At 41.2% G+C, this 25,809-nt stretch overlaps 1 protein-coding gene across 1 annotated transcript in view; it reads left to right on the top strand.

Annotated features, from left to right (window-relative positions):
- The window catches only part of ITK (IL2 inducible T cell kinase), a 63,901-nt gene extending 38,810 nt beyond the window's left edge, over nucleotides 1-25,091 (top strand). The window contains exons 8-17 of the mRNA XM_060146505.1: nucleotides 4,246-4,300; nucleotides 12,800-12,882; nucleotides 13,920-14,053; nucleotides 14,442-14,516; nucleotides 16,146-16,317; nucleotides 16,713-16,929; nucleotides 17,846-17,910; nucleotides 18,001-18,119; nucleotides 21,862-22,019; nucleotides 25,003-25,091. Of these exons, the coding sequence (XP_060002488.1) occupies nucleotides 4,246-4,300; nucleotides 12,800-12,882; nucleotides 13,920-14,053; nucleotides 14,442-14,516; nucleotides 16,146-16,317; nucleotides 16,713-16,929; nucleotides 17,846-17,910; nucleotides 18,001-18,119; nucleotides 21,862-22,019; nucleotides 25,003-25,074 (1,150 nt within the window). The 3' untranslated portion in view covers nucleotides 25,075-25,091. The remainder of the gene's footprint in view (nucleotides 1-4,245; nucleotides 4,301-12,799; nucleotides 12,883-13,919; nucleotides 14,054-14,441; nucleotides 14,517-16,145; nucleotides 16,318-16,712; nucleotides 16,930-17,845; nucleotides 17,911-18,000; nucleotides 18,120-21,861; nucleotides 22,020-25,002) is intronic.
- The last annotated feature ends 718 nt before the right edge of the window (nucleotides 25,092-25,809 follow it).

Raw genomic sequence — 25,809 nt, forward strand, 5'->3', positions numbered from 1 at the left:
TATCTGGACAGAATGGTAAAGCAAATGTGTAAATTATCAACAATTGGTTCATCTATATGTGGGAGTTCTTTTACAGTATTTTACAACTTTTCTGTAAGTTCAAAATCATTTAAGGATAAAATTTTAAGTACTTATCAAGCTTAAGATACCAGGGTTGAAGAATCATAGCTAATGAAACCTTCTATTAACTCATTTGTGTTCTTATTAGTTCAAATGTGGTCAAGTTATTTGTTGCTGAAATTCTAATAGATTCTATAGTGAAGAACTATCATTTTCTGAAGAGTCTCTCAACCTGAGATTCATTTTGATCAAGTAGGTAAGAGAAGCCCCTCCCTCAGCTAACAGAAGTCATCACTTCCAAGAATACTCAAACTGTAATGAAATATATGAGATATGCTTTAAAAATAAAATTCTTTTATTATTTTACAGTCAACACCTTTAGAAAAAATTAGGTATTTATTTCAAATGATCAGTAGGCTGGGAAGTTTTCTTTTTGTTTTGGTTTTTTACTTTTAATCAGAATTTCTTCATTTATGATAGAAGGGGCACATTCAAACTTCCAACAGAGTATAAGGCCATAGGGAATGATGGAGCTTGGGGCAAAAAAAAGGTATATTCCCCCTCTTGAAGATATTTTAATTCACTTTTAATATGAAACACTACAGCATACAAACAAAACAGTCTGTGAACTCTATTTATTCTGCACTCTGTCAGTTTGCATTTCAGATATGGAATCGTAGCTAGAGAATTAAATGACTCATAAACCAGCAGCCAGATAGTTAGTTATTATATCTGGATATAACAAAAAAAAAACGGCCCAATATGATTACTTTTTTCCTAGAACTTAACATTGTCTAGATATCTGCATAAGAACTCAAAATTGTACCCCGGGAACATGATCATGGGTTGGTAAGTTGATTGGCTTCAGGTCTCCTGCCGTGGTTTGGGGACATGACTTTGGGCAAGTTTCTTCACCAGGTTGGATCTCAGATCCCTTTGCCTTTAAACTGAAGGGTCAGGTAAGATGAAGGAAAGCAAATCGTGGCACTCTTGCTGACATTTCCTCCCTGTGCCTGAACTCAGGGCAGACATCACTCTTAGAGAGTGACATTCTTACTCCCTGAGCTCAGACTGGCCTCTATCTTTGCAACACACAGCTCCAGGAAGCCAGTACTGACAGATCAGAGCTGACACATAAGATGAAGCATGTTTGCCAGGCTTCAACTAAATAAGTTCTAAGAGCCCACTGAGTTGGAAAGTACCATCCAGTTGCATGTGTTCAAAAGCTCAGATGAAGTGAAGTAAGTCAGACAGAGAAAGAAATATCGTATGATATCACTCTTATGGGGAATCTAAAAAAATGGCACAAATGAACTTATTTACAGGACAGAAATTGAGTCACAGATGTAGGAAACTTATGGTTACCAAGGGGGAAAGTGTGGTATAAATTGGGAGATTGGGATTCACATATACACACTACTATATATAAAAGATAACTAATAAGAACCTACTGTATAGCACAGGGAACTCTATTTGGTGCTCTACAATGACCTATATGGGAATGGAGTCTAGAAGAGAGTAGATATATGTATATGTATGACTGACTCACTTTGCTGTACAGCAGAAACTAACACAACATTGTAAATCCAATTAATTTAGAACAATTTTTTTAAAAAAGCTCAGATGAATCCACTAATTCCCTTATTCGTGGCTACTCTCAAATAACCAAACAAGTTTGGTAAGTGGTGTTGCTTCCCCACCCAGAACTTCTCTCCCCCTGGGCTTATTAATTTCCACAACTGATTGTTAACTGATGATCATTCTCTCTCCTCTAACCTAATAAGTGGACAGGGAGGCCAGGATATGGTTCAAGTGTTAACAACACTGAAAAACTTCAACCCTAAAAAATCACTCACATTCTTTTTTACCACTTTTTAGTTGTTTTTTCACCAGACAACAAAATTATAAACATAATGCTCCTGTTTGGACATGCTCCAGTTTGAAGAGCTCTACTTTAGAAGATACAGGGAGTAGGGGTAGTAAAAGAATATAAATTATTTCACTCCATTTCATTTCTCTTTCAAACTTATATGTTACACATTTAATTTCTGTATTAAAAGATAGATAAGGAAAGAAGGACCCATGTGAGAACATGCACATGATAAATAGTGCAAAAATTACGTTCCTTAGGAGTTTGCAGATCGCAAGAAGTGTATCTGACAGGTATAACCCCTGAAAGATGTGGAGTTGGGGGCTACAGCATAGCAAACTAGGATTTTCTGGGGGGAGAGAGGGAGCCTGGTAATGTCTTTCCTTAAGTCCCTGGTATATGATAGTTACAGGCTCTTTATGGTGGTGATAATAGCATGGACTCTGAAGCCAGACTGGCTGGGTTCACTTCTGGCTACATCTTACTAGCTCATTATTGACCTTGGGCAAGTCCCATAACCTGCTGATAACACTTTCTGACACATGATAGGTGAGCTACACATAAGCTAAATATTCTTTGCAGTCTTAAAGTTCTCACCAGAGTATGGCTGGAGCTTTCCCCGCAGCAAACTTTGATAGAGTCCACTGACCAGAGATACGATGTCAGCCTAGCTACAGCTAATGCAAAAGAGACTAATCAGGGCATACTCAGGAAGCCAAAGTTCATATCGAGGCTGTCTTAATGGAAACTTTATGAAAAGTCAGTTAGCATCTTTGTATAACTTGGATAATTCTAGTTTAGCGTCATCAGTCATTAAAATTCCAAGAATGATACTACACTGCATTTATGTTACATGTCATCTGTTGTTGCTTGCTTGAGTACGATATGCCACACATACAGATTAATGGCCAGCCAGGCAAGGAGCTGGACTGCTAGTTTCAAATGCTCAGATGTATGAAGAAGAGCTTTCAGCACTACATATGTTAATGAAATCAAACTATAAAAATGACATTGAACCCATAGTGTACTTAGATTTGCTTTTCCCCATTATCCAAATCATTCCTTCACACTGCATTGGTTCCTAAAGGTGTCTGACATGAATTATTTCAGGTTAAGATCTATTCTTTGGTAGCAAAAATCAAGAAGTATCTTTACTTTCTTTTTTTATTTATACATTTAATCTATTATTCAAATTGCTTATAGAAAATTTGATTTTAAAACTTCTCCAGAGAAGAAATGAGACACTTATCCTGAGAAAATTAGCCAGAAATCTTAAGAAATTAAAACAGCTGTATGATAAAATCAGAAACACAAAATTAAACAATATCGTGTCATCACATGAACCCCGTGACACATTTTCCTTTTAAACCAACTTTGAAGCTCAATCTCAGCTTAGTTCGCTTTGTAAAAGTAGAAAATATGTGAATGTTTACCTTACTTTTAGCAGATTACATCCATTAATTTTTTTTTTTTTTTTTTTTGCGATACACGGGCCTCTAACTGTTATGTCCTCTCCCGTTGCGGAGCACAGGGTCCGGACGCGCAGGCTCAGCGGCCATGGCTCATGGCCCTAGCCGCTCCGCGGCATGTGGGATCCTCCCGGACCGGGGCACGAACCCGTGTCCCCTGCATCGGCAGGCGGACTCTCAAGCACTGCACCACCAGGGAAGCCCCATTAAAATTTTTTAGTTTTTTCAGCAAATAAATTTAGCATTCCTTTGACAAGGAATAACAGGGATGCGTAAGGTTTTTCTACATTTGCATTTTTTACAAAGATAAACTAGCCTTATGAGACACTGTCAATGTCATTTGTGCAAGAGCTTTTGTTCAGCTGGGAAAAAAATGTAATTATTTTGCAGAAGATCTTGAAAACCAGTCTTACAGAGGAAAATACTACAATTGTTTTAAAAGGATATTTGCTACACTTTCAAATTTATATTAAATTTTTATAGCTGCCCTAGCGTCATCCTGCTAATAACCACCCACTGACTTACAAAATAGAGCAAAAGATAAATGTTTTCTAAAATTTTAATGTGGAAAATTTCCAACATGCACAAAAGTAGAGAGAAAAATATAATGAACCTCCATGTACCCCAAACCCAGCTTCAACAATTATCAACATTTCACTGATTCTGATTCATTTGTTCCAATTAAACATTTTATTACCTGGAAATGGTTCATGCTTTTGCTTTTGAGTTTGAAAGCATTGGTAGAAACAAAAAGAACAAAAAACTTTCTGGCATTCATTTTCTTTCGTAAGTAAATAATGACGTTTTTCAAAATGTCATTGATCTATGACATTTTCCTGCTTTCAGGTGGTACAATAAGAGTATCAGCCGAGACAAAGCCGAGAAACTTCTTCTGGACACAGTAAGTCTCCTTAAACTGTCTTTTAACTTCAAATAAACTGAATTGTGTTACTTTTTTTCAGCCATGCTGTGGTTTGTGCTAATGCAGTGAGTTGACATATTGGATTCACAGTGGTGTCCATGTCTGGTAAAAGTATTCTGGGGGTTCACAGGGTTAGCATACATCAGTATAAGAAACCTGGAGAGGATCAAAGGCCTTGGTGTTCACGTGTGACCATGACCACAGCTTCTGTGGGTGGTCTTTCGGGCCGTGATGGCCGGCCCTGGGGAGCTGTGCTGCTGGTCTTCCTTGCCTGCGTCTCTGGCTGGGTCAGGAGTGCCTGTGCCTCAGATTCCGCCTGGTTGGGCTGTGTGCGGATATAGAGGAAATACACCACTTGTTTTAACTCATTTTTCACGCAACCGTTCTTCTTGAGAGCCATACGGTGTCGGGAGCGGGACTGAGCTTACACAAGGGTGTCAGGATTAAGGGAGAGAAGGCATGGTGTGGTGAGGAAAGTACTGGGTCCTGGCCACTGCTCTGGCTCCAACTCAGTGTGTGACTTCGGAAACATCTCTCTTCCTTCTGGGCCTCGGTTTCTCAATGAGTACAAGAGGAGTACTGGACTGAATCAGGGATGACAATTACCCAGACTCATACTGCCACTCTCTGCTCCTGGCCCTGTGGCCGACACAGTTGATCAGAGTCCATGGCTTTGGGATCCTTCTCAACACAGTGCTCCAGGAAGCTGCCATCAATTGCCTGGCATGCAAGGTAAAACCTTCTCTTCCTGGATCAGAAGGTCATTTGTGATTCTAAAACAGTGCCTCTCAAAGTACCCGTGGTGATGGACTACTTTTTGTGGTTGGTTTTTAATTCCCAATCTGTCACAGACTTACATTTTGTAAAATACAATAAAAATGAATTATCAGAAAAAATAAAAAGCAAAAATAAGAAGCAAAGACATAAAAAATGCAAGTCCAATTTTTTTATGAGTATTAGATTCATTAGACATAAAATTACTCTGTCTGATTGCTATAAAAAGATTCTAAATGCTTACTCTCAATTTTTAGTAACAATTTGCTAACTGGCACCCATCCATACACCACACTTAAAGTAGCACAGAAAATTGTACGTTTAGGGCACTTGCAGAGAAACCCAATGCATGCAGGTATTGAGAGAAAGCTTTCTACAAGGAAATCAATCAATTTATCAGCGTATTTGCTTAGAGCAGTGGTTCGCAGGCCTGTCTGCACATTAAAATCACCTGGGAAACATTTTCAAAATACCAATGCCCAGGTCCCAGCCCAGATTCATTAAATCAAAATCTCTAGTGGGCTAGAGGGGTGGGATAGGGAGGGTGGGAGGGAGACGCAAGAGGGAGGGGATATGGGGATATATGTATACGTATAGCTGATTCACTTTGTTATACAGCAGAAACTAACACACTATTGTAAAGCAACTATACTCCAATAAAGATGTTAAAAAAGAAGAAAACCTCTAGTGGGTAGGGTCCAGGCATTAGTAATTTAGAGGAAAATCTCTCCAGGTGAATCTAATATTCAAATGATGTTAGTGACCCGCGCCCAACACAAGCCTCACCAGTGAGACTAGTAAACAGTAGGCCTGGGTTGATGGAGGCATCAGTCTCTCCATGCCAAAATGCTAGCCCTGTTCCTGCCATTTCATGTTCCTGCCATTTCCCAGTTATGGTTTGAAGGTATTTCCTATCTTTAAGAATCTTAAACTGCAAACCTCTCCTGGATGGAATGAAGCTGGAGTGACCAACTCATCCTGGTTTGCCTGGAACTGTTCCAGTTTTAAAACTGAGAGTCCTATGGCCCCAGAGCCCCCACACCTCAGTCCCAGACAAACTGGGACAGTTGATCACCCAAACCGGTAAGCATTACCAGTTTGGACAGTGGCTAGAGGTGAGCTTAGAGAAGGAGACCTGGGAAGATATCAGGTAGGGAATGAAAGTCTGCGATGGGAAGGTGGAGGGATGATGAATATTGTCAAAGAATAATCTAAAGGCATATAGTTGATTAATATACTATTTACTTTTGCACAAGGGAAACTGATGATAGATTGATTCATTCTATCAAAGGCAAACATATAATTTCTGTAAGAGGAAATCGAGACGGGAGGAGAGCCCACAGTCATATTTTGGAGCAGTGAACTTTTTCTCCTTTGGTTAAGTTGCCAGTGAGCAGGCAGCTGGCAAAGAGGACAAGGTGAGATGCTCTGCCCTTGGGCAGTTTTGTTCTCATCAAAGAGGGCAAGTCCAGTTGTTTGTGGATTTTCCAAAAGACTATTTGTGTTTACCAGTGACAGATGCAAAACAGGCAGTCTGTATGATGTCAGCTGTCTCCATCAGCATCTGTTGCCTTTATGACGTCTGCACCATTTCATTTATTAGGATTTCTCAGTATAAACTCACATACCTTACCATGTTGCTGAGCACAGATCTAAGCTCATAGAGATACTTGAGACAAGGTCTTTGATCTCAATAAGCTTTAGACTCTATTGAGAAACAAGATAAACTCTGAAGAAACAGAGGATAATCTAAGAAAAACTGAGCATATGGAGCAGGCTTTCAGTGGCCTCAGAGTTCTGAGAATATTCTAGAAGAATTAGAAAGATTTCATGGAGGAAGAGGAATTAAGCTGAGTCATTACTAGACTCTGGTTTCTCCTTGGTTCCACCTCGACTCCACACTTAATTATTTCCTGTGGTTCCCAATATCACACATTAGAATCACTGGGAAATTTTTAAAACTACAGACTCCCAGACCCCAAGCCCAGACCTACAGAATCAGACTCTCCAGGGTTAGTTTGTGGGAATCTATATTTTTTCAAGTCAAACTTGTGATGCATATGTGGCCCACTCAGCACCTATGTTACTGGATAACATAATAAATTATTAAATTAACCAAAAAGAACTTATAATTAAATAAGAATTATACTGAGTTTAAACAAGTGCAGTTTTGTTATTTTCAATCCCACATTGGTTAATGAAGTATTGCCCATGGAGCACCTAAAACAGCCCACATTAATGATTAGCAAAAGATGATTTCTATTTTATAGCAGTTCTTTGGAGACACAAATACTTGCTAGCGCAGTTGAAACATTCCTCCTTATTAATATTCTAGACTACTTCACCAAATCCTCTTTGCCTCCTTAGGTAATATAAGGGCAAACTTCAGTGGGTCCCTATATTGTATGATTTTTGAAACATCAGCTGAATTGTTTCAGGGGTGAATTTAGTGTCTCCTTATCTAACAATTATAGGACCCTTAAAAGATTGATTGATTCATTATTATTGACCAAAAATGCATTTATTTTATTTTTATTAATGAAATCTCCTGATATACTGCCCCATGCATATTTCTCCACTAGAATATAAACCCTTTACCTTGTTCCTGCTGTACACAGGACCCCAGAACTGTACCTATGATAACGTAGTTGCTCAATGAATATTTATTGAGTGAATGAATATAGCAAATGCTTAGGAAGTGTTTTTAAATTAACAAATATGCTGTAGGAGAAGCTGGCTAATCATGAGCATCATTGGGGAGCTTTTTAAAAATACAAATTCCAGTACTCCAGCCCTCACCAGTCAGAACCTTAGGAAGTGGTACCCAGGTGATTCTGGGTCTTACCCAAGTTTGGGAACCACAGAAAATATCTCCTATTGTGTCCTATCAGTTCTTCGGATAGCACCTCCTCTAAGAAACCACTCATGCTTTCCCTCCCACAAGCTGTGGAATGTGGTTTTTCCACGCCTTTGAACCCCTGTGGTGCAAAGTCATGTCATCTCCAGTGGCTTTGTTTTCAGCCTCGGACCTCAGCAGTCTCTCTTCTGTCGTAACACATTTAGGTAGAGGGTAAATTCCTTGCAAGCAGGTACTCTATACTTTACGGCATTGCATACGTTGGGTGGCCTGAATTTTGGGCAGAAGCCTTATCTAAGACATTGGTTTATCATATTTCCATGATTCTAAGATGTTATTAAAGATACAGTACTGACTCCATACCAGGATTTTTTCAAGAAAAGAAATGAACCACCTCCAGAATGAAGAGTGGCTATCTATCAGAGACACTCTTAAATTATAATGCAGTGTGAACAAGCTATAGGTTATCAGTCCATCTTTTTCACAATAACCTACCCTGTGCAGCAAGATTATCTTCTGTAAGGTGCCCTTCAAATCATATGGACAGAAAGAAAGGAGTAAATTCCTAACAGTCAACATGTCTCAGATGAAAGCAGACAATGGCATTAATACTTCTAACAGATGGTATACCATAGCATGTGATAATAACATCTAATGATAGTCCCAATAGTCCTTGTTCTGGTATTATATTCCAGGAACTGTTTTATGCACTTTAATTCTCCCAACCATCTTGCAAAAGTCATTTTACAACTGAGAAAACTGAAGCTCCTACATTTAATCAGGAAACATCTGTATCGACAGAATTATAGACTGAGTTAGAATTCCTTTTAAAGAACATCTGGTCCATCCCCTTTGTGCTACAGGGGAGTAAACTGAGTGTAAATCAGTGGCATAGCCTGGACTAGAGCAGGGACACTTCTTCATAGACACACACACACACACGCACACGCACACGCACACACACATACACACATGCACGCACACACAGTTAGTAAGGGAATGTATGAGTTAAGTTCTATTCTCCCATCCCTATACTTCCCATCCGTGTATTTTACCCCCTTGGCATGATTTTTTTTTCTATTGTTACATCTTTATTTTTCTAGATAAAATAGTAAAAGGTAAAGTGAGACCTTGACTATATCCCATGGGAACAAGCCCCCTCCCCGACCTACCCTGGCTGCATTGCACAGATCAGTGCCCCTATGCATGGCAATGACAGGAGCAGAGACCCTTTAGACTCCACCGTTCTTGGTGGCTGTGACTTCCTCTGAGCCCCTTGCAGGAAGTAGGTGATAAGGCACATGCCGGATGCCACCTTTTCCTCAGAACCCTGCGCTGCCTCAGCCCTAAACCAGAGTTTCCTGTCACCAGCACTGAATGCCACCTAGAGCAGCTACAATGGAGGAAGAGCTCTGCCAGCCTCCCGTCCTCAGCAGAGCTGACTGAAAACGTTACCTCTACTTTGTCTGATGTCTTTGGATCAGTTTACTCTTGTTAACAGTTGGGCCCCTCTCTAATCACAAATTAAAAAATAATCATAATGGTTTCTTTGAAAGAATAAAACAACAAAACATTCTTGATTAAATAAAAGAGACATTACCACTCCCTTCTTCACAGAGAGTTGATAAACTTGGGGTCTTTTTGGTCTATGTTTCTTCCCTTTAGAATAAGTTACATATGTAGATAATATCTGCCTCAACTAAAGTTTAGTTTCTTCCTGTCTTGAACTTAACCCATCACATTTCAGTGAGGCAAGGGCAAAAGCTTCGATATTTGGCAAAAGGGGAGGAATTTTGAAGACAAGTGATGGTACATGTAATACATGGATGAATATCACAAACATGACGTTGAGTAGAAGAAGCCAGACACAAATTCATTATTCCAGTCATAAGAGACCACATATTATATGATTTCGTTTACATGAAATTTCTAGAATAGGCAAATCTATAGAGAAGTCATATTAGTGTGGCAGGGGTGCAAATGGTACTGAGGTGTCTTTTGGGAGTGATGAAATATTCTAAAATTATATTCTGGTGATGGTTACACCACTCTGTGGTTTTGATAAAAATCACTGATTTGTACACTTAAAAGAGGAGAATTTCAAGTTTTCTAAGTTAGGCTTCAAAAGCTATTTTAAAATCTAATGAACTAATCTGGGAGTTTTTGGTGTCACATAGATCACCTTTACTTCAGAAACTGAATAAACTACTGACCCCAAAGGGGGGAAAATCTAATTTTTGGAAAATCAAGTTTTTTAAAAGGCCGATTTGCATGCAAAAGTTAGAAGGGTGTTTACTATTGCACTGGATAAACAGTTTACATTCATATCTGAGAAGACGAAAATAAGAATCTGGTTAGTTCTCCGTTGTCCTCACCATGTCCAAGGTCATGAACAGAGCACACTGTAGAGAATGTGGGAGGCTAACTATGGGCATAAGGTTGTACTATTGGTCCAGAAAGATTGACAACTCGTTTTCTTAAATTTCAAAAAATTCATGAAATATAAAATCATTACAGTACATTCTGTGTGTACAAAGACAGAATACTAGGACTGTCCTAGAGTACTATGACATCTTAGAAAAAGAAATGTAACAGCTTTCTGTATTTTCCTCAATTCTTTCCCCGCTTTCAGGCAACAGCTAGGGCAGCCCTAGCTCATGACCTTGAGACAGGAAGGTCAAGGGTGGACAACAGAGACCTGAAGATTCAGGTTTCAGCTTTGAATTTCTTCCTTTCTTTTTCCAGTTTTAGTGAGACATAATTGACCCATAACATTGTATAATTTGAAGGTGTGCCACATAATGATTTGATTTATGTATATATTGTAAAATGATTAATACAATTTTAGTTAACATCCATCTCTATACATAGTTACAATTTTTTTTCTTGTGATGAGAACTTTTAAGATCTACTCTGAGCAACTTTCAAATATACAATATGGTATTGTTAACTGCAGTCACCATGCTGTACATTACATCCCCAGAATATATCTTATAACTGGAAATGTGTACCTTTTGACCACCTTCATCCAACTCCCCTACCCTCTGCTTCCCTCAAATTTCAAAATAGACTCTTGAATCTCCCAGCAGGGAGAAGAAGAGTTTGGGGAGTCTCACAAAGTTGTTGTGGTAACCTCTAAGTTTGGCAAGAATGCACAATGATGTAAGGGCCAACCGTCCCCCCCCCCCAATTCCCCTCTGCGGGTTTAGGGCCAAGTCAGAGGAAGCAGGTTACGTGTCTACATGAGGATGAACTTTCTAACTATTAGTGCTCTTTCAGACGACAGGGACTACTCTTCAGGACTGTTATAAATAAGAAATGCATTTTCAGTTGAGTCACTGGAGACCAAATCTGGATGTCTATAAGCCTTTTAAAAGTTCAGGTCCCAGGGCCTCAGTCCTGGAGATTCCAAGTGTGTAGGTATGGGGAGGCGGTGGGGGGGGGGGAGCATGGTAAACTGCTCGTAGTCATTGTTTTGTTTTGTCTTGTTCTGTGCTTTAGATTCTTCAAGTGATTGTGATCACCAACAGTTTGGGGCACAGGGGTTTAGGGAGTTAGGCCAGATCAGTGGTTCCCAACCAGGGGTGATTTTGTCCCCCAGGGAACATGTGACAATGTCTGGCAGCCAGTTGATAGAGGCCAGGGATGCTGCTAAACATCCTATGATGACAGGGCAGCCCCCATGACAAAGAATTACTGCCCCCCAAACGTCTATAGTACTGAGGTTGGGATAACCCTGGGCTAGAGAACCTTTCTAGGTTCTTCTAAAAGGTCTTTTCTAACCCTGAAATTCTAGGATGCAAACAATTAGCATGGCCATCTGTGTATTATTTGTATGTGTAGAGGACCCACCTTTGGGATTAGGGGGTGGAAGAGCTTCTAAACTGTGTATATTTTGCTCCATATACAACAAGTGTATGCCCACCACACGAGGTTCCTCTCTCTCTGGCTTTCACTTATGGCCCTTAATGTGTCTAAGTTAAGCAAACCATAGCAACAGATTTTGCAAATATCATCAGCACAGATTGACAGGTGGGTAGGAACAGAGCCTTAGACACAAAGTACTCAAAAAACAGTGTTAAGACTTTCAAGTTCCCACCAGGACTGAAAAAAACTGGTCTCCCTGTTTGTTAGTACTTATTTCATCAGCACTGGCAAAATTGTCAGTGGGGTGAAGGGTATATGTGGGGGCCTTCCCCTTCTCTCCACTTCCCTCATGCAACCAGCAGCTTCGTTTTCTTTCTCCTTTTGCCCTGCAGCAAAATCAGCACTTGAGAAAGGGCCTACAAAATATATTCCCATTAAGAAACTGATGAAGCTTCCAAGACAGAAGTTTTGTGCCCTTGTGGGGAACAGAGAAATGGCTTCTAACGTTTGTTGAATGGAGGTACCACGGACTAGTAGAATGAGCAAAGGTTTTGCTCACCTGCCACATTCAAGGTTCAAATCCCAGGCCTGCCACCTATATTCGTAGGTCGTGAGAGATTCACTTCAGCTCTGCAGCACTCAGTATCCTCATCAGGAAATTGAAGATAATAACATCTAGACTGCAATGTTGTGGTGAGGGCTGGGCAATATCTGTAATGAGCTCCAAGAGGGCAGAGCTTGTGTCTGTTTGCCTCCGTTTACTGTTTATGTCATCACTAGAATAGTCTTGGAACCACGGTAGGAGCTCAAGAAATGTCTCTGGAATGAATGAATGAAACAGTAGCCTTTATAGCTGAAAGACTGCTCTGTGCCAAGCTGGCCTACAGTATTTCCTCCTTTCACAGGCAAGAAAGTGAAGCTGGATGCATGAGCCTGGTTTCCTGGGATCGCTGATTTTCCATTCTTTCTAACCATTCCAGGGCAAAGAAGGAGCCTTCATGGTACGAGATTCCAGGACTCCAGGGACATACACTGTGTCTGTTTTCACCAAGGCCATCGTAAGGTATGGTGCTAACTCAGCAAAGTGGGGAGAGACAGTCCTGAGGTAGGTGAGTGATGAGCCAGGAATGTCAGACAGTGCAAGAGGTAGAGGAGTCTCTAGAAATACTGTGTTTTCCTGATCCCTCTGAGAAAACCAAGGCTAGGGAGATTAAAAACATAACTGAAGTCACTTACCTAGAAAGTGACAGAGCTAGGGCCGGATGCCAGGTTGACTTCCCAGTTGGCATCCCTGATTGCAAAGCTCTAAAGAAATAAATACCTGGTCCTGTATTTGATGCATTTATAATTTAATCCAAAGAATAACAGAAAAGATACGTTTGACTGCAAGCGAGAAAATATGAATTCTAGTTCTGGCTCTGCTAATAAAACTATCCACCATTTATTGAGTCCTTACTACATGCCAGAACCTTACAGATCCTTTCACTGGGGGCTGGTCACCTGGGTACCCTCTGCCTAGCACAGAGCAAAATTCCAGACTCCCAGGAGAAAAGCAAGCATTGAGCATAAGCCACATTGTTTATACAAACAATTGAGGTATAGGGAGCCATCCTTATCAGTTAGAGAATGGCGAGAGCCCTCCTGAAATCTAAGTTCTCAGAAGCCAGCCAAGGCCCAATCTTGCAAGCAGCCCTTTCTAAGGATAGCAGTCAGGGCTGCTATGTTAACTCTGCTATACAAAGCCAAATAAGTACGAAGGGGCCAAGATGCTTCCTTAACATATGCTGAAGATGAGTTAAATCCACACAGCAGGGAAGGCAAACATGTAGCACATACAAGACGATTGTCCATTTTGAGGTTTTGGAAGAAACATCACCAATCCATCATGGCACCAATCCTGAGTCCAGATGCAGCCTCAGAGTCCTTCTTAATACAGCACCCAAGGCCAGCCTGTCAAGACTGATACACAAGTTGAAATATATCTGCCATCCATGTGAGAGGGCAAAAAACAAAGCTAATAGGAATCTGCTACCAGTAGACATTTCTGTCTCTAAACATTGCCTTTTAATAATCACTGCATTTATGTTTAATTTGTTTAAGTGAGAACAACCCCTGTATAAAGCACTATCACATCAAAGAAACAAATGACAACCCCAAGCAATATTACGTGGCTGAAAAGTACGTGTTTGATTCCATCCCTCTCCTCGTCAATTATCACCAACACAATGGAGGAGGTGAGTTCTAAGGGACAAGGCCAGAGGGGGAACCCTCACAGGGGAACTTGGAGAAAAGTGACAAACACCCAGCTGGGTTTCTTCATCTCAGACAAACTGGCTATAAGTAATAACTATACAAATAGAAAAGTATGCCAAATATTTGATTATATTACATATTCTTCATTAGCAAATTCTGCTGCTGGAATCATGCGATTTCACCACCTGCCCACCTGTGACATTATACCTCTTCTCAGGGAAGATGTAATATCAGTGATTGGGCTTTGGAATTTGTTTTCCAGAATAAAAATAGCTTTTGCATTGGATTATATTTTTTCCTGGTGATTTGACTTGGATGGTTGCTATGGTAAAACTCTAATGACTGCCTTTCACTTTGTAATCAACACAGGCCTAGTCACTAGACTCCGGTATCCAGTTAGTTCCTGGAGGCAGAAAGCCCCGGTCACGGCAGGGCTGAGATATGGTAAGCAGTGCATTTGGGAATGTTATTCATTTGCACTAACTCACATCCCTAGAGGTCTGGGGTAAATTCTGAATGGACTTCCCCAGATGTAAAATGATCATTAAACAGGTACACTGTATCTCTGGAGATGGTGTGCACAAATGAACATTTACAATGTGTGTAAGATTACATCTATATGTATGCACATTTATCTAGGTCGAATCAATGTCTATTGGTTTTAGATGACAGTTCACCAATGAAGTGTTTACTGAGCACCTACTTTGTACAGAGCACTCTGCTAAATGCTATTAGAAAAAAATATTAGGAACCAGTGCTATAGTACTGTGTTCTTGCATATTTTCTAGAACTTCTGTATCGTCTAGTTTGTTAGGTGTGGGTCCATTGCAAGTGCTGTAAGCTAGCAGCATTCAGAAATGTCTGTCTGCATAGCACTGTGTTAAATTTTTTTGAATGCTTTTAGGCAGGGCATGCATCTCTAGGGCCATAGGCCCTACTATTCCTTCTTGTCCTGTGGAACTGTTTCACCCACTTGTGATTTTCTGCCTGCATCCCCTGGTCCAAACTGTGCTGGTCGAGAAGGCTGGTGTACCTTTCATTTTATATCTTCTAGATTGGTGGTTCTCAAGCTTCACTGTGCATCAGAGTTACATAGGATGCTTAAGAAAAGTGTTGACTTCCAGCCCCGACCCAACATTTACCAAAACACAGTCCCAGACAGTGGGGTCCTGGGGTTGCCTTTTCAACAAGTGCCCTAGGTGATTTTGACACAGGGGTTAAAGGGTGATACTCTGAGAAACAGTGTGTGGGCTCTCCATCCCTAACCAGCACCATGTCTGCACACAGTAGGTGCTCGGTACTGTTTTCTGTTGAGTCTGTGCCTCAAAGAGATAGAAACTGAACTGTTTATGGTACTAGACCAAGCATCAGGAAAGGTTAATGCCCCTCAGCCTCCTTATAAAAATAAGATAATTCTAATGCCTGTGGAATCTGCATGTGCCCATGCTGGATGGAAGCCCAGAGAGTATTTTATGAACCCACTCATTTTTGCCAGTGTGAAAATTGAGACTCGGATCCCTTTTATTCTTTTTTTGAGCATTTATTGAAAGCCTACCTATGTGCGAGACTGTGTGCTGGCTTGCACCTCTGTACCAGTCCTCTTGGAATCCACCACCTTACCCCTAACCCCTGCTAAGGCCTAGCAAGTGCTATGTACATAATGGATGCTCTTGATGGATGAATGAACGAATGAATGACCAGTTCAAATAAAACTTGCTCTATGTGAAAAATGACAATAAACATTTTTCAATCAGGTATAGGAAATAGTTGGGGCCTTAGAACCCTGTCATTGACTTTCTTTAATATCTCAACTAATGCCATCCTCCTTTCTCTTTCCATGTAATCGTCCCCATGCACATTTTTCATGGCTTTCAATACATATTCTATGTTATTATTTGGGAAAAAAGATACTTTTATCTATCTATAGTTCTAAGTATACAGGCTTATACCATTTGCCATCTTTGAGTTATATTAACAATAGGCTAACATTCTGTATAGGGCTATATAGTCTCCTGGGAGTCCTATACTTCATATCTACTGCTTGCCAACTCTGGAAAACTCTTTCTCTTCCAGGGAAATGGGTGATTGATCCCTCAGAGCTCACTTTTGTGCAGGAGATTGGCAGCGGGCAGTTTGGGTTGGTGCATCTTGGCTACTGGCTCAACAGGGACAAGGTGGCCATCAAAACCATTCAGGAAGGAGCTATGTCAGAAGAGGACTTCGTCGAGGAGGCTGAAGTCATGATGTGAGTGGCCAAGACAAGAGTATGCAGAGATACCTTGGGAAGGATGTTCTGTGCTGTGCTCTTTGAATACCATTCTGATGCCATCTTGTGCCACCTCCCTGCTCAAGTCCAGCAATGGCTTCCCATGGTATGGAGAATAACTCCAAGCTCCTCACTGTGGTCTAAAAGGCCCACCATGGTCTGGCCCTGCCTGCTCCCCAATCTCATCTCCTGCCCATCTTTCCTCCGGTTCCATGACATGCCAACCACACTGGCCTTCGCTCATTCTTGCGTACACCAGCTGAGTCCCTGCATTCTTCAGGTCTCAGCTCAATGAGACATTTTTGTTTGGGGGAGGGAGTGTATTTTGGGGAGACTAAACTTAGACCATCTCACCCCTTGCCATTTTTCTCCAGGAAACTCTCTCACCCCAAGCTGGTCCAGCTCTATGGAGTGTGCCTGGAGCAAGCCCCCATCTGCCTGGTGTTTGAGTTCATGGAACACGGCTGCCTGTCAGATTACCTGCGCAGCCAGCGGGGGCTCTTTGCTGCCGAGACCCTGCTGGGCATGTGCCTGGACGTGTGTGAGGGCATGGCCTACCTGGAAGAGGCGTGTGTCATCCACAGAGACCTGGTAAGAGGGCGTAGGGCAAACCCCTACAGGTCCAGGGTGAAGGCACGTGTCCCACTGAAATGTAGAGCTACGAAGACTGGGAATGCATGAATCAATAACAAGGCATAAGCCCTCTTCCTTCCCCTCTCAACTTCTTCCTTCCTCCACCCACTGTGGGATGTCCTCATGGGACTCAGATCTGGGCTCTATTTCCAGCCCCACCTCTGACTTTCACCCTCTGAGTTGGAGTTTACATTCTTTCTAAATAAAGCTAACAGCCTCTCCTTTTTAACCTCTCTGTGCCTCCTTTTCCTCTTGGTAAAATGAAAGAAATTGACAAGCACATGTTTCTCAAAATGTTATCCAAGGATCTACCAGGATCACATTGGGGTGATCCTAGAACCATCCTCAGAATTTCTGGGGGTTGAGGTTTGGGAATATTCATTTTAACATGTCCCCCCATGGGATTTGCAGGCACATTAAAATTTGAGACTCATGGGTCTTTTCTTGGTAAGGGCTCTTCCAATCGAATTAGGGACCATGTACCATCCCTACTGAGGAATAGTTTTAAGAGAATTAGCAACTTCAACACATTCTTATTTTAGTCAAATGGGTAACAGCTTCTTCATATCATCCCTGAGGTTAACATCAGGTTGCACTGGAGTTTACAGTTGGTTACACAACACCATGGATTTTTCTTCTGATTAGGATCCCAGGAATGAAGATGAAAGACCAGATTTACTCATCCTGATAAAGGATTTTAACATACAACTTTCCATCAGGCACTAGTGAAGCTTAACTAGCATTTGTGAAGCTCCTCATTGCTTCTGCACAGCAGCACATGGAAAAGCAAAGGACTGTGATTATAGGAGACTCCTTAATTACTGATTACCCACCAAGTTTTCCTTTCCCTTTCGTTTGCCTGTCTCTGCTCCAGGCTGCCCGGAATTGTCTGGTTGGAGAAAACCAAGTCATCAAGGTGTCCGACTTTGGGATGACAAGGTAATACGGACCTGTGGTGCCGGCAAAGTCTCAGGAATGGGATGCAGGCCACCAGGACACTCAGACGATCTCTCTCCACTCTCTCCCCAGGTTCGTCCTTGATGACCAGTACACCAGTTCCTCAGGCACCAAATTCCCGGTGAAGTGGGCGTCCCCGGAAGTCTTCTCTTTCAGTCGCTATAGCAGCAAGTCGGACGTGTGGTCATTTGGTAAGTGTCATTCTGGCCCCACTCCCACATGACCTGGGACTGTGGGCCAACTGTTTTATTTGTCAAATTCAGGCAGCCTTACTTGCCCTGAACACTGGATGGTGAGGGCGTCCCACTGAGAGTCTGTACAAACAGCTCTGAAAGGAATGAAGGGGCCCTCATTATTGCATCTATTCTTGGACATTTTTGAAATAGGGGCAAAAATAAAAGCGAAAACAGGAGGCTGATGATAGCTGCTGTGACATCAAAAGCTGGAGTCAGGAGATTAGCATATGAGCCCTTGAGAGCAAGGATCATGTTTTTTCCAACATTATATTTATTCTCACATTTATTCCCACATTTAACTCTCAATAAAGTATTTTACCCCTTCATTCAACAACGATTTATTGAGCATCTACTACATGCTAGGAGCTAATTTAGGTGCTCACAAAGCAGTGGTACATAGGACAGAAAAGGCTCCTATTCTCTTGGAGCCAAGTTGTAAGGGGAGACAGTAGCAATCATGCAAACAAGCTAACAAATATGTGTATAAGATAAAGTCAGGTAGCGGTAAGTGCTATGAATAAAACAAAAGAGTAATGGGAAAGAGAGTAACTGGAAGGGAGGGAGGGTCTGTTTTAAATAGCAGGGTCCGGGAAGGCCTCTCTGAGGAGGTGACTGTTGAGCAGAGAGCTGAATGATGAGACGGAGCTGTCTCCATTTGAAGGTCCAGGGAACAGTGTCTCTAACAAAGGAAGCGGCAAGTGCCAAAGCTTGGTGTGTCCAAAGAAAAGAGGTACTGACTTAGTGGGAGAACAGTAGGCAATGAAAACGGCAGGCCATGGTAAGGAATTAGAATTTCTTATAAGTGCAAATGGGCAAGAATGAAAAGACAAAATGAATGATGCCGGTGTGGCAAGAAGTACTAAATATTCTTGCTGGATGTGTCATGTCTTTCTAAGCCACAGTTTTTGCATATTAATGTATACAGAAAAATATACTGGACAACCTCTTTTGACTTGGATTGTAAGAAGGATTCTACTTCGGATAGGAATAGTTTAGAGTTTGATGCTGTCATTCTATGTGAAGGGAAAGTTTGCCAAATATATTGACTAGTAGTAGAAACCAGGGAGAAGATGACTAATTAAATCTCTTACGAGGAGAACTAACTAATCTTCTCCAGCATTTTAGAATATCCATTTCCAACAACCAAGTGATTTTTGATTTTGAGTCCTTCTGAATGGTTCCTTAAAGTAGTTACCCTGTTCAACAGGCCTAACTATGACTTTGTTAGTCAAATTTAAGGTACAGAATGAACTTAGAAGAAAACAAACTGCGCTTGAGCAACCTCACCTTCTCTTTTCCCCAGTGCATATAACTAGGAAGGGTATGGCTGATGTGTGGCCACTCTCTGTCGGTACGGCGGGCCATGCTGCACCCAGCCAGGTGTCCCATAAAGAGATGTTTGCAGCCAGGGCCACTTTGTCACATTCACCTGCTGACTCGGAATGGGGTTTATTCTGCCACAGGTTGTCAGCCTAGGACTTTGCTGCTGCATCTTATAATTAGAGGGTTGAGCTAAAGTCCATCCCTTCCTAGAATATGTCATCTGAAGTGTCTAAAGATGAGATTGACCGATGGAAGCGGAATAGAGGGGTGGCAAACCTGAGAAACAGAAACCTGGATGGAGGAGAGCTTTTGCCTGCCTCAAGGCCACTGGGCTTTGTCACGCATTTTGAGGTTTTTCCCCTAATTAACTGCACTATTTTTTTTAACATCTTTATTGGAGTATAATTGCTTTACATTGTTGTGTTAGTTGCTGCTGTATAACAAAGTGAATCAGCTATACGTATACATATATCCCCATATCTCCTCCCTCTTGCGTCTCCCTCCCACCCTCCCTATCCCACCCCTCTAGGTGGTCACAAAGCATGAGCTGATCTCCCTGTGCTATGCGGCTGCTTCCCACTATCTGTTTTACATCTGGTAGTGTTTATATGTCAATGCCATTCTCTCACTTCGTCTCAGCTTCCCCTTCCCCTTCCCCTTCCCCATGACCTCAAGTCCATTCCCTACGTCTGCGTCTTTATTCCTGTCTTGCCCCTAGGTTCTTCAGAGCCTTTTTTTAGATTCCATATGTATGAACTGCACTATTTTAAACAAGTTCAACTAACCCCTTTGGGCCTTACTCAGTTCCTCAATGCATCACAAGATTTGCATGAAAGCAATTGTTTTCCAGCCAGCTTTCCCCCATTTTCCAAAGAAATCTCACCGGAAATCCTGGCATCTTGGGGTACTAATTGGTCTTATTTACTGAATTTCCAAAACTCCTGAGGCATTTCTGAGGATCGCTTAGAAATTCTAATCCAGTTGTCTGGGCTAGGGCCCAGGATCTGCCATTGGAACAAATTTCTGAGTTGATTTTTCAAAACTTCAGATGTTTTAGGGATCATACTTTGGAAAACTCTGCCCTCAGGATCTCTGGACTATGCTTTGAAAACCACTGGATTAGGTGATCTGCAAGCTCTGTTCCCACTCTGACAACCTATGAATAGATGAGTACATAATAAAGCTGGGTGTGACATTTCTACTGAGGGCAAAAAAGGAAAAGGGATTAAATCGGAGGTCAAAAATGGACAACCTAAAGATTTTTGCTTGGTTAACACCGTATTTCTTTTAAATCAAATTGAGTTTAGGGCTTCCCTGGTGGCGCAGTGATTGAGAGTCCACCTGCCGATGCAGGGGACGCGGGTTCGTGCCCCGGTCCAGGAAGATCCCACATGCCGCACAGCGGCTGGGCCCGTGAGCCATGGCCGCTGAGCCTGCGCGTCCGGAGCCTGTACTCCGCAACGGGAGAGGCCACGGCAGTGAGAGGCCGGCGTACAGCAAAAAAAAAAAAAAAAAATTGAGTTTATATTTTAAAACTCCCAATTTATGACTTATCTTTAAAAAATCAGAAAATGTGGCAATTCAGAGCCCTCATTCCCATGTGCCCTATGCTGCCTGGAGCTAAATCACAGCTGCCCCTTTGGGGATAGAATTTTTGACCTCTAGTTTTTCACAGTCCTCCCTAGTCCCTATTATGCAGACCTCATCCACTCCATTCATCTATATCATGTGTAGACATTTGAGTTTACATCGCCTGCAACTTTTAGTAGTAGCATTTGAGTTAGATATAACAAAGGGCTGAGCTTGAACATTCTTCACCACTAGAAAGGTAGGGAAGGGACTTCCCTGGTGGTGCAGTGGTTGAGAATCCGCCTGCCAATGCAGGGGACGCGAGTTCAAGCCCTGGTCCAGGAGGATCCCACATGCCACGGAGCAACTAAGTCCGTGAGCCACAACTACTGAGCCTGAGCTTTAGAGCCCGTGTGCCACAACTACTGAGCCCACGCACCTGGAGCCCATGCTCTGCAACAAGAGAAGCCACTGCAGTGGAGGGCCGGTGCACTGCAATGAAGAGTGGTCCCCCGCTTGCTGCAACTAGAGAAAACCCGCGCGTAGCAATGAAGACCCAATGCAGCTATAAATAAATAAAATAAATTAAAAAAAAAAGAAAGGTAGGGAAATCGCTCTTTAGAAATAGCACAGGCCTAATAAGCCTCAGGTGGCTTTTGATATTGTACTTTCTGGAGGTAGGGACTTGAATCTTAATGTCAAGGAGTCTGTGATTTCTAGAGGTAAGTTGGTTTGTTCGCTATTTAGGAACTTTATCACTAGCTGTTTCGACTCACCATTTCGATTCACCTATTCACACTCATAGGTGTGCTGATGTGGGAAGTCTTCAGTGAAGGAAAAATCCCGTATGAAAACCGAAGCAACTCAGAAGTGGTGGAAGATATCACCACTGGATTTCGGTTATACAAGCCTCGACTGGCCTCCTCACATATCTACCAGATCATGAATCATTGCTGGAAAGAGGTCAGTAAAGGAAGTGGTGCCCCCCGCCCCGCCTCATTATAATCTGCAATTGCAGGGTCTGCCCCCATCCCTGAAGAAAGGAACCCTCTCAGAGTATGAGGCAGTAGGGATGACAAAATAGATTAGCAAGAAAGTGACGTTGAGCATCTATTAACTAAAGGAGTTACTCATCCCTAGAAGAGCTGGCAGGGACCTTAAATGTTATTTGATTTGTAATATAATGTCACAAGCCATCAACATACTGTCAGAAAGGAAGAGTGGGGAAGGCCTATGTCAATTTTTTGAGAAAAAAAGCATCTGTAACATCATAAAACCATTAAATATACATGAAGTTAGTTCTATAAACTGGTAAACAGAAGTTCACTGGTGCTGTGAAACTATTAAAATGACTGAATTAAAATTCATACAACATGTTCATACAAATACAAAATTCATACAATTCATGTTTATTCATACAACAATTCAGAATGGGAGCCAATTACTCTGCACCCTCCCAGACATCTCAGTTATCCTTGGGTGGCAGTGTATGCCTTAAGCCACATTAGCATGAGATGTCCTTGTGTGAGTTAGCAAATTTTAAATTTCAACCACAGTTGAAAGTTGCTGAATAGAGAATTAACACAAATTCGGATCATTATGATATGATAGCTGACATTTAGTACCTTTTTATTTTTTTAATTTTTATTAATTTTTTAAATTAATAGACTTTGTCTAGAAGTTTTAGGTTTATAGAAAATTTGAGCAAAGAGTGCAGAGAGTTCTGCCCTATAAATAACATTTTGCATTAGTGTGGTACATTTGTTACAATTATTCTACCACCACTGATACATTATTATTAACTAAAGTCCACGTTTTACATTAAGGTTCACTGCTTTTTTTGTACAGTTCTGTGAGTTTTGACAAATGTATATCATGTATCTACCATTATAGTATCATACAGAATAGTGTCACTGCCTTTAAGTGCACTGTGCTTCACCTATTTATCCCTCCCCTCTTCTTCCCAAATCCCTGGAAACCATTGATCTTTTTATTGTCCAAGTTCTGCCTTTGCCAGAATGTTACATAGTTGAATCATACAGTATGTAGCCTTTTCAGATTGGCTTCTTCCACTTAGAACTATGCATTTAAGATTCCTCCATGTCTTCATGGCTTGAAAGCTAACTTTTTTTTTAATCACTGAATAATATTTCCATTGTATGGATATACCATAGTTTCTTTATCCATTCACCTACTGAAGGACATCTTGGTGGCTTCCAGTTTTTGGCAGCTATGAATAAAGCTGCTATAAACATTTGTGTGCAAGTTTTTATATGAACATAGATTTGTAGCTCAATTGGGTAAATATCTAGTGGTGTCATTCCTGGATCATATGAAATGAATAGTTTCATAACACTAGCATATGAAAATGTTTAGCCTTGTAAGAAACTGCCAGACTGTCTTCCAAAATGGCTACCATTTTCACATTCCCACCAGCAATGAGAGTTCCTGTTGCTCCACATCCTCACCAGCATTTGGTGGTGTCAGTGCTTTGATTTTATCCATCTTAATAAGAATATAGTGGTATCTCATTGTTATTTTAATTTGCAAATCCCTAACATATGATGTTGAGCATCTTTTCATATGTGTATTTTCCATTTGTATACCTTTTTAAATGAGGTAACTGCTTAGATCTTTGCCCATTTTTTAATAGGATTATTTGTTTTCTTGCTTTTGAGTTTTAAGAGGTCTTTGCATATTTTGGATATAAGTCCTTTATCAGATATGTGTTTTAAAAACATTTTCTCCCAGCCTATGGCTTATCTTTTCTTTCACTTAACAGTGCCTTTTACAGAGCAGAAGTCTTTTACAGAGCAGAAGTTGTTAATTTTAACAAAGTTCAACATCAATTTTTTTTCTTTTATGAATCGTGCTTTTTGTGTTGTATCTAAAAACTCATTGCCAAACCCAAGGTCACCCAGATTTTCTCCTATGTTATCTTCTAGATGTCTTATAAGTTTTGCATTTTACATTTAGTTCTATGATCCATTTTGAGTTAGTTTTTGTGAAGAGTGTCAGGCCTGTGTCTAGAGTCATTGTATTGCATGTGGATGTCCAATTGCTCTAGAACCGTTTGTTGAAAAGACTACCCTTGCTCCATTGAATTGCCTTTGCTCCTCTGTCAAAGATTTGACTACATTTGTGTGGGTCTATTTCTGGGATCCCAACTCTATTCCATTGACCTATTTGTCTATTCTTTCACCAATACCATGCTCTCTTGATTACTATAGCTTTATAGTAAGTCTTGAAGTCAGGAAGTATCAGTCCTCCAAACTTGTTCTTCTTCAGTATTGTGTTGGCTATTCTGAGTCTTTGGCCTTTCCATATGGAGTTTAGAGTTGGTTTGTCAGTATCTACAAAATAACTTGCTGGGATTCTTGTGATTGTGTTGAATCCATACATCAAGTTGAAAAGAAATGACATCTTAGCAATAGCAAGTCTTCCTAACCATGAACATGGAATATTTCTCGATATATTTAGCTCTCCTTTGATTTCTATCTTTAGAATTTTATATTTTTCCTAAAATAGACCCTGTACATATTTTATGAGATTTATACCTAAATATTTTCTTTTTTAGTCTTACTGAGTGCTTATTTTATGTTGCATTTTTATATACAATTTTATTTAATTCTTACAACAATCTTATGAGATTGATAATATTATTATCCCCATTTTACAGATGACAAAACTGAGGTTCAAAAAGGTTAAGTAACCTGTTCAAAGGTCACACAGCTAATGAGTAGAAAAGCTGTGATTCAAAAGCAGGCCATATGATTCCAAAATACCTGCTGTTAACAACTAAGACATAATGGCCTCAAATACAATATATATAGAAACATATTTAAAACTCAGCAGAGGGGATTGCTGTTTAACTCTGGTTTGCTTTGGAATTAGCTATGACACACAAGTACAAGGAAATCACAGAGTTCTTTTCTTCCTTCTCTAGAAACCAGAAGACCGGCCACCTTTCTCCAGACTCTTGAGTCAACTGGCTGAAATTGCAGAATCGGGACTTTAAAAGAGACTCAGTGCCAGGCCATGGGCTGCAGATCCTGAGTGGGGCAAGGAGGTCTTCCCACCACAGAGCATTAAAAGCTGCCACCATCCCAGGACTCCTCAGAGGCAACTGGCCTGTGGCGCCAGTCCCTAAGCTGCCACGGAGGCAGCGGCCTGATAGAGGCGGGCACCAGGCCACAGGCAGGAGGCTCAGCCACTGAACTGGGAGCAGGGCCAGAGCAGTCTGTACCCTTCCTCCAGCCTCTTATCTCGTGTGGAGCGCAAACCTCAATCGACAGCTTTCAAGCAACATTTCTTGCACTTCTTAGAGAAAGGGAGAGATGGGGCAGCACCCTGGATTATTACCCTTATTGTTATTTTAAACATGGACCTGAAGTTCATGGTCAAGGGATTTTTTATTTGACCTGACAACACAGAATCCCAGGATATGGGGCAAGATGAACAAGGAGCATGACTCTTTTTCAAGGAGAACTAGTGAGTTAATTAAAGTCACAAAGAGTAAGCTCTGCCTCTGTGATGCTGTCAACCACAGCTTCCTGCCTTAGAGGACGATGGAACAGCTGCTCACATTAGAGGCCGGATATTCTGAGAAGCAGCTTTATGAGGTTTTACCCATAGAGACACTGCCACCTCTCTCCTTGAAGGGAGCATAATGGACTGGGGTGAACAATTCTGATCTCACCGCTGGAGTATTGGGTATCTGGTGTCTGGGCAGAAAGAGGACATCGGATGGTGG

Source organism: Lagenorhynchus albirostris, chromosome 3 (genome assembly GCF_949774975.1).
Source record: "Lagenorhynchus albirostris chromosome 3, mLagAlb1.1, whole genome shotgun sequence".
NCBI lineage: Eukaryota > Metazoa > Chordata > Mammalia > Artiodactyla > Delphinidae > Lagenorhynchus > Lagenorhynchus albirostris.